The sequence below is a fragment of the Rhodnius prolixus genome, unplaced genomic scaffold (assembly GCF_049639745.1).
Source record: "Rhodnius prolixus isolate KJV_2025 unplaced genomic scaffold, Rpr scaffold_5, whole genome shotgun sequence".
Lineage (NCBI taxonomy): Eukaryota > Metazoa > Arthropoda > Insecta > Hemiptera > Reduviidae > Rhodnius > Rhodnius prolixus.
In genome coordinates, this window is record NW_027411624.1 from 39357929 (window position 1) to 39367221 (window position 9293).

Genomic DNA, 9293 nt, shown 5'->3' on the forward strand with positions numbered 1-9293 from the left:
AATTGATTAGTGGCTTTCATAGAAAATAAAAATCTTAAATTTATTGAATTGTCTTTAATTTTTCTGCATAAATTTTTTGAAAACACAATAATCTTAACATTTATTTTTGTTATAGAAAAAAGTTTCATCTATAACCTCTTACAGAGATTATAAAAGCAAATGATTTTAAAAGCAATTCTTGTTGTGTAAAAAAAGCAGATTTTATTTTCAGTACTGACAGTCTGATTTCACATTGAAATAGGCCTAAAGAAGATTGTTACAATTCAGCATTTGGTTTTAATCTAGGTTATTTTCCACAAGATTTGTTGTATTAATTTCCTGAATTGAGATCTGACCACCTTACCAAGCGAGATAAAATAAAATACTATATTTTTAAACGGAAATTAGAATGTAATACAATATGTGGCATTTTTTTATGGAATCAAATAGAAATACATAGGATATCATCAATTGTTGAGTGTAAAGGTATTTATCAAGGATTTATTATTATTTTTAGAATTATAAATGCTATATCATCTAATTTCATTCTGCAATTAATCCAACACTGATATTTTTATTTTGTTTTTATTTCTTGTAAACATGTTTTAGCACCAGAAAATAACATAGTTTTTTCAAAAGGATTAGCACTCGTTTTGCTACTACTATAGAAATGCTGTAGAATCTGAATTCTTCAAAAGTAGTAAGTAACATTTTTGTTGTCTGCTTTTGATAAACTTAATCAAAATTACATTGATGTTACTATTTCTAGCAAGTTAGTAAAATAATTCTATAGCAGTGCTTTTTATCGTCCCTTAACTTTACACCCATAAAATCGACTGGCACGTTAGAGAGTTCATTAAATTTACAATTCGTAGTGAACTCCAAAAATTCAGTTTTCATTAGAAAATATTTTAAGTAAAAATTATAGTTCTTTGAGATTATTTTAGTTAAAGTTGAAAGAAAAAACTGAATAATGAATAGTGGCAACATTAGAGGCATACCCTGTTTTTGGAAGTCACAATAGTGTCAGAAATTGAATACCAAATTTAAGCTTTCTGTAATTTTATAAGGAATAAGAGAAAGTTAAAAGTAACTTTTTATTCGAATTTTTGTACTAACTTTGATTTTTTTACCCTAAGTCTGGGGAAGTTTTAATTTAATAATGTCGTCTGTTTAGCTCATGTAGGTAGAAGATGTTTCAGAGTTTATTTATTTGTATAAATTGATTTCATTTGTGAGTTACCATATATTACAAAAGACAATATAAAAACTATTTGCGTTCAACGCTTTGAATAACAGAGTGTTTATTAGTCTCTTGTGTTTTTTAAATTCCTAGTTAGTTCCAACAACGTTTCGGACTCGTTTTAATCGATCTGAGGTTTTGTATGAAGCAGGAAGTATATGGTCAGTAAATCTTCTGCATATGATTGGCTCCAGCATTATTTCAATTTTTACCACAAAATAGTAAAACTGCTTTCTATCAAAGCGCTAATTCAAATTAATCACAGATCAATTGTCCCAAACCACTTGCTGGAATTAACAAAATGCCATGTAAATCTATTTTAGTTTAAACTACAAAAAACACTATTCGTCTTTTCTTTTCTTTAGTTTACCTTCCATTTGGATGGCATTAGTAACAGACTGGACACAATCTCCTACACTGGGACAGCTACCGTCTAAACTATAATCTTCGCCAAGTACCCTGGACAATGTCAGTATGTAGGAAGCGGCCACTCTAAGCACTGATAACTTACTTAACTTTTGTGTATGCGAATACGCGGGCACAGCTTTACGTAATGTTTCAAAAGCGGCCGAAATCGTGTGCACTCTAGTTCTTTCGCGAGCGTTCGCTTCGATTCTACGTTCTCGTGTCATGTTTTTGTAATTTCTTCTCTGAACAGCGCCGTTAATTGAATCTGCAGTAGTTGCCATTTCTGTTGGGGGTGTGGTAGAAGTCTTTTTAGAGACCAGAGGTAATGGTTCCTCTTGGCAAGGTGTCCACGGCCGAAAGGGACTGGTACATCGTCGCTTCTTATCACGATCATCCTCCTTTATTGGAATAATAGATTTTCTTTTTACAATTTTCACTGGTTCATCTTTAACATCTTCTTCCGGCCGGCCGCCTACCTCTTCATCCCATATTTTGGCAATAGTACACGTCATTTCCCCGACGTCTGAAACAAAATTTATTCTTATTATTATTCAAATTACATCCCGTTAAAGTTTTAAAAGTATAAGGAAAAAGGGTTCTACGCCCGAAACAAGCATTACTTCTTGAAAGATCGTATCGTCTTCTAATTTAACAGAAATATTGCTCAGTTCCATTAGGTTTGATTGTGTATCGGGCTAAGTATAGCAAATGCGAACTCACATAGCAAATATATTATCACTCAAGACTTGCACATCCAAATTTGAGATCGTCAAAAACTGCTCGAAAATTCAAGAATTAATCATCCAAAACTGCCACTCAAAAAAAATCACAAACTTTGACAATTTTTTTTTGTAAAAAAATATTCATGAAATTTGTAAAATATATCATCTGTAGATCAATGTGATGACCGAAAGGTGCCAAATGTAACGAATTGGTAAATTGTAAATCTATAGATAAATTTATACAACCTGTTAGAGTTACGGTCATCTGTAAAAGGTTTTAGTAAAATTTTACAGTACAAATATTACTAAAAATATTTAAAAATTCTTACTTTATAAAGTAAAAATCAAGCAATTTTGTAGTGTTTCTGAACTTTCTCAAAAAAGCTACCTTTTTTTTACCCATAAAATGCAAGAAAGTATTTATTTTTTAATTAATTAAGAAATATGCCACGTTCAGAAAACTTCGTTTTGTAAAAAAAAAACGACAAGGTTTCCGGAAGATTAAAGTCTATAGAAGTTTTTTAATGTATTCTAGAAATGGGAGACGACAAGATATAGTTTATTATGTTTAATTTAAAGTTTTAAAGATCTTAAAAAACTGCCTTAAATATTTTGCAAACATCTGACTTAATAACATTAATTAAAGTATAAAATTAATTAAGTTTATTCAAAAAACTCTTTCCATTCATAAAATAAATTTGGAATTAATATATCAAAACAAAGGTCCAGTAATGAGCTACGTGGGTTTGACAGTCAATGATTCCACTAACCACCTGATCAGATCGTCTAACTTTAAAATAGGATTTTTTGTTTTTTTTGTTTGCACCTTATGTGGTAAACCACTTAGGTCTTTTCTATTTACATTGTTTTCCTTCTACCTAATTTCAAGATGGCAATCAACATTTCCAAAAATAATTATTGAGTCTAAAAGAAAATGGGTTTGGTAATAAAGCAGAAGAAGATAGGCTCGTGTCTATACAAGCACACAATATATATATGCAGATAAATAGATAGAAGAGCTCATTATCCCTCTTAAACACGTAGTAACGTTTGGTTAAACCACAAAATAATGGTGCAACAGAACGGTCAGAACATAAATGATTGGACAGAATGAAATTTCAAAGCAGCCACGAGCCAATGTTGGGGGCGTTTAAAAAAAAAAAATATAAAAATAAAAAAACTGGTACACAACTACTGTGGGAACTAACTACCAGGCTGGCCCACAGATTGTCTACAATGGTTCGTACCACAAATGTTTACCTTGCGGTTTTATGTATTCTAACTACATTGAACTTATTGAGAATGATCATATAGACAATATAAATGTCGGATATTATTTATTGCAGGTGACTATGAGGGGGGGGGCAAATAACCAAATAATATAAATTTACTAAACTCTCGACCCGGGCAATATAAATATTGGTTTCTATTACTAACGATTGCTGTTGTATTGACAAATTTTCAGATAAACTTTTGTTAAATATTTTTAAACCTGAAAAAGTCTGTGTACCAAATAGTATTTGAGATATCTCAAATGAACATGTTTTTATCTAAAAGTAAACAAAGAAAGTAGAGTTGTTTTCGAAACTCTGTGTTTTCTAAAAATTCACTTTGTGCAATTAATTTATCATTATTTACTACAAAACATTATTTACCAAATTATATTATATTAATTAAAAATTTCAACTATTTTAGAAAAACGAATTAATAAAGGCGAAATTGTCAGCTGTCTCGTTAAGGTGAATTGCATTAGCTTTTCGGAATCCCTGAGAGATCCCAGTCAAAAAATAACACTTATACAGTATATTCTGAGGTGTATATGTATTGTTGGAGGTGTCAGTACTGAGGTGTTTGGGTTTTGAACTGATCTCTTGTATTTCGCTTTACTTCAGGTAAACTCTAGCACACTATAATTGTACCGAATTCATTTTCCACCTTACAGACGTCTACATTGGACATCTGGACAAAAAACTAACAACTAAGAACGTCACAATCGAGCTTATTAAAGTGCGCAAAGGATTTGGGGAGTTTTGGCCACTTACAAATCTAATCTAATCAAATCTAGTGGAACTGGCCCTGGTAGAGTTTATTTGTAAAGAAAAATATAACACTTCTAAGTAATTTATTAATTTAATTAATTAGCTGCACAATTTGTAGCCTCAGAAATTATTAAATTTGATTTAATTTAATTTATTTATTTGTTTGCCACAGAAGAACTTAGTCGAAGTGAACATTAGAAGTAACCAGAAGCTAGAAGATAGAAATGGCAAAAGATTTCTAGAAGCTACAAGAAGTTTCTTAAAGTTCTAGAATCTTTGAAGAAAATGGAAGAATATTTTTTGCAAAATGAGAACTACCAAAGTGGTAAGAACACCTGCATTCACTTTATAGCTTCAACTTACTCTTAGCATAAGAAAGAAGTAAGTATTGTTAATTTACCAGAGTCACTATTACGATATTTCCACCGAAAATGTCTTTTTTCAGGACTCTTGTGTTCGAAATGTGGTTTTTGCAAATTAGCAAGAAGGTTGATTGGGCCATTCCACTAAGTTCCATTCTAGTCAAATGTAAAGCCTCATCATCTAATTCAACATAAATAAGGATTAAATAATTCCTAGTTTGAAGAACTCCAAATCTGCTGACAAATATGTCAATTTACAGAATAGGTATATAGAATAAGATAATATTTAAGTCAACTATTTTTTGGCATAAATTAGTTTTTTCAAGAACACTTCAATTTAAGGGCTTCAACATTTGAGCTCTTTGGCATCCGAAATCTTGTTGGTGCGTTGCTGGCCTCTGGGCAGTGTTCTAAAATTAATATTCAACATTTCTGTTGCCAATCAATGGGCTTTACAGGCCCTACTTACTTCTTAAGTTTTTAGGCCAGTCCTATAGGATGTTAACGTCGCATAATCATAACCTTGATGTTGGATGCAGTTGATATAACATAAAAGGTTTTTTTATCATTTGTGGAGCTTGTTTCGCTTTTTGGTTATTACTGATGCGGTATAGAGATTAGAAACATAAGTCTGATAACTTAACAACTTATATTTTACTACGAAATTTGAAAGAGAAAAGGTCATCGTAAACAAAATCTATGCAAAGAGAAAATTTGTACTTTTATTCTTACAATAGAAGGATCCATATTCTTTTTATGGGCAGTAAATAACCAGAGTTATTCAAATGAGATCATTGAGAATAAATATTTCAAAGGATATGTGAGTGTGGGAAAGTTTATAAGGAGGGTGTTTTATTTTTTTTTCCCGTGTCTAGAAGTGGGAAAACTAGAAGAAGAAGGAAGCAGAGGAGAAGATGTGACGAGGAATCTGGTTAGAAGAGAGGAGCGCCAGCAATGTGTGAGTGGAACAAATAAAAAAACAACACCAGCAGGTGTCCTGTATGTGCGTAACATGCAGTGACTTCGTCCTTCTTCACGTGCAGTTTAAGTTCTTTCTTGTTCCAAGAACATTAGGGTATTTTTTGTTTTTATTATTTATTTGAAGGGAGTGAGTGCCCTGTTTAGTAAAAAAAGGTACAATCATTGTTTTTGGTTGAATTTTTTTTACAGACAGACATAAATATTTTCTTAAGAAAGTTTCTCTTACAGCCGTAAGAGAAATTTCTGTTTAAACATGTGAGTTTACAACGATATACTTGAATTCCCATGATTCGAAAAACGTGATGTGAAACATTCACGTGACTTTATGTTATTGCAATGATTCAATTTCTAAAATTACAAATTTTTCTTAACTTAAAAGGGTGGTAAAGACAGTATACAGAAAGGAATTATAGCTTGTAGGCACGAAGAAAAACGAACGGCTCACTTCTCCTAACTTATCCCTTCCTTCTTGAACTTGCATGGTAGACCTTCCTAAACTCCCTTAAAATAGTTTTTTCTAGAAAGAGTGTTTCAATACATATATATAAAATGTATGGTGGCAGTAATCATTAATAGTTTGGGGAATATCGATGCAGTTCTCTAAAATTTCATAAAGCTATTTTGTAAAATCACATTTTTGTAGTGGCGATATTTTTTATGTTCCCTGTCATTCTATAAGTGACTAAATAGCTAACAGTTGTAAAGAAAGCGTATAACTTGCTAGTTCTCCTAGAACCCAAAAAAAGGAAAAAACCCTCAAAAACAATGCTAAGAAAAGGTTCCAGAAGGACTGGTAGCTTCGTATTTAGGGAGTGTAAATAACACAAATTTTAACGAAAGTCGCATTGTCTGTGATTCAACAATATCGCAGGGAAAAAAAAACTCTAAAAAATTACGCTAATCACCCTTTTCATTTAAAATTCTAGAGTGCTTCTTTAAGTAATTAATACAATATTTTAATTTATTTAATTAAAATCTTAAAAATACCCATCTCAATAAAAGTCATTCTACCATAGAACAGAGCCAAAAAGATTCTATTATTTCAAAATTTAATAGCTATCACGAATTTTTGTTTTCAGTTTTAAAATAAGTACAATAGATGAAGAAGGCACGGTGTAGATTGTCTGTGGCCCGGTTTAATGTGGTGTGACGAAACTGATCCCTTAAGTTTCCTAAAATAACTTATGTTCGCATTTAGAGAGAGTAAGTTATTGAAAGCAATAGTTACAGGCCAGCTTAAAATGCACACGTGCTTATGTCCACCACTTGCCAGCCAGCAACCGAAAGTTTTTACTACTTTCATAAACTAACGGAAGAGGGTCAAACCAATAAAAATCAATAGAAACATTGAAGCTCCTTTGATCACAGAAGTACTGGACATCCAGTTTCAACTCTATGTTGACGTTAATGAAGAGTAACAAATGAATGCGTTGGAACGATTTGGAATTAAAACTCTGAACCACATTATGATTCAGAACAGCAAGAGATTACGACAGTTAAGAAGTGATAAAGGCTTTTGATTTTTGGACAGTTTTTAGTTGTGGCTCTTAAGGGATACTCCTGAAATGATCAAATTAATTTACTATAAAGAGCTATTTTACTTTCTGGATCAGAGTGGACAAATGCCCTTAAAGTTAACACGAGTTATGTTCAGAGCCAAGTGTTCTAAGTTGGAAGGATACATTTGCGGTACCTTTACTGCCAATAGGCAGTGGTTAGAATGAATAATAATAAATAACAATAATGGATTCCTAATTAGAAATAATATTCAATCAATTGAATACAAAATTTATGTACATAGTAGAAGAAAAACAAAGTAACTTAAACAATATCACAAAAAAGAAATTTTGAAGTTAACTAAAATATTTTCTTTCTGTTTAAAAATAGAACAAAAATATTCGATAAAAATGAAATAATTGAAAGAAAACACTTTTTACACAATAAAAAAGAGAATAATAATTAAATTGATCAATTAAAATCTTTCTATATTTACCTACTGAAGTAATAAATTTATTTAATACCAGCCAATCTTGTCCATTCAAATAATTACAGTATTTCTTGCCAAAACAAGAGACTTTAAATCCTCAAAATTCGCATCCGCAAAAAAGTGATTTATTTTAAACTATCATATTTATGGAACTTAAAATATTTATTAACTTTTGGCTAGTCCAACCCCTTTAAGTTTTTTGTAAATTTCAATATATTGCATTGTTACTTTAATTAATTGTTAGTCGTTGATATTTATAATTGTTTTACATCCATATGCTTTTAAATATTTTTTAAATCCATTTATATAGTTGGTAGTTATTAAGAAAGAAACGACGTCAGAATATAGAACTCCTCAAATGAGTTTTTCTGGACTCCATGTGCCAAAGGTTTCTTACCGTAACTAACTTTTTGCAACGCAATCAGACAATATTTAAGAAGCCATTTTCTTATTCCTTATAATCTGCACAGGGATAAGGGAAAAATGAACTAAATGCAGGTCTTAATCCGGTAGAACTTCCGACAATGGCCGAATAAAGGCACAAGGCTACACTGAGTAGGTATTGTGACTAAGCAATGAACCTGGGTCGATACACTCTATCTGTTACCGGTGGGTTAGAGGTAAGCAATTTGCCTTGATAGCAGTAGCTGTCGGGATGTACTTGCCTTTAATTGCCTTAAAGCAAGATTGTCGCATCTTCTTCATTAGGCGAATCAGAGTTACGAACATATACTAGTCAGAACAATTAAAATTAGCAGATTAACTTTGATCAGTATATCGCAGGATAAGGACTCTTTTCTTGGACGAATAATTTTACATATTCATATAAAATTAATATTCTTACAAACAGATAATAATTTTATTGAAATTATATTAATAATTATTACAGAAAAAAAGTAATAATATGTAAAATGGCTAACTTATATAAATTATTTTGACCTGACTCTCACCTCTCATACCGTTGAGCCGTTCACTTTTCCTCTTGCTGTCAGGTACGATCATTATAATACTAAAATATAGACTGAGGCGATTTTTGTTTTAATGGACGGTTTGGAAGTTTCCGCATTTTTTCCTTCATCGTCTTCGCCTGTATCACCTGTCAACAGAAACAAGCCAAATGTTTTAATTCAAAATATTTATTATATTTATTCATTCAATACAATTTGAATAAATTTATACATTTATGAAGTGGAGGAAGAGTCAGTAAATTACTGTGATTTTTATTAGATTTGAATGATATTCCACAGGGAATAAAATTATAATAATATAAAAAACAAATTAGTATTAAATAGTATGCTTCTTTAGACATATAGAATATAATAAATTTATTATTATGCAACCTTCATACACTTCTTGACATGAAGTGAAGTATTCAGGGGAACAAAATGCAAAATTTTGCAGGATGCATTTAGTTGCTGACTCAAGCTTAAATTAATAACATTCACTTTTATGTAATCTTTTTTCCATGTAAATATTACTTTAATATAAGGTGAAGGGACCAGTAATTGACTGCTTAAGAAAAAATTCGAGTTTAAGATAAAATAACTTCCGTTATTTTGGCTCCAGGTGTAG

General features: G+C 31.0%; 1 protein-coding gene across 6 annotated transcripts; it reads right to left on the bottom strand.

Annotated features, from left to right (window-relative positions):
- Nucleotides 1-220: 220 nt before the first annotated feature.
- Nucleotides 221-8814, bottom strand: net (atonal bHLH transcription factor 8-like protein net). 6 transcript variants are annotated; one of them, XM_074136174.1, is made up of 3 exons: nt 8672-8813; nt 4792-4934; nt 221-2153 (listed from the first exon to the last, which is right to left on the bottom strand). In XM_074136174.1, exon 3 carries the CDS (start codon nt 2140-2142, stop codon nt 1564-1566), a length of 579 nt encoding a protein of 192 aa, XP_073992275.1. In that variant the 5' UTR covers nt 2143-2153; nt 4792-4934; nt 8672-8813; the 3' UTR covers nt 221-1563. The 6 variants fall into 6 exon arrangements, with proteins under 6 accessions (XP_073992275.1, XP_073992271.1, XP_073992276.1 ...); XM_074136170.1 differs by lacking the exon at nt 4792-4934 and having other exon boundaries at nt 8672-8814; XM_074136175.1 differs by lacking the exons at nt 4792-4934; nt 8672-8813 and adding an exon at nt 2682-2861.
- Nucleotides 8815-9293: the final 479 nt, after the last annotated feature.

What these genes read in the sequence shown, in the direction of transcription:
- net (XM_074136170.1), bottom strand. Translation starts at nt 8,723, where the DNA reads ATGATCGTACCTGACAGCAAGAGGAAAAGTGAACGGCTCAACGGTATG. An exon ending in ACGGCTCAACGGTATGAGAG is followed by an intron (nt 2,154 to 8,671) that starts GTGAGAGTCAGG and finishes ATTTTGTTTCAG; the next exon opens with ACGTCGGGGAAATGACGTGT.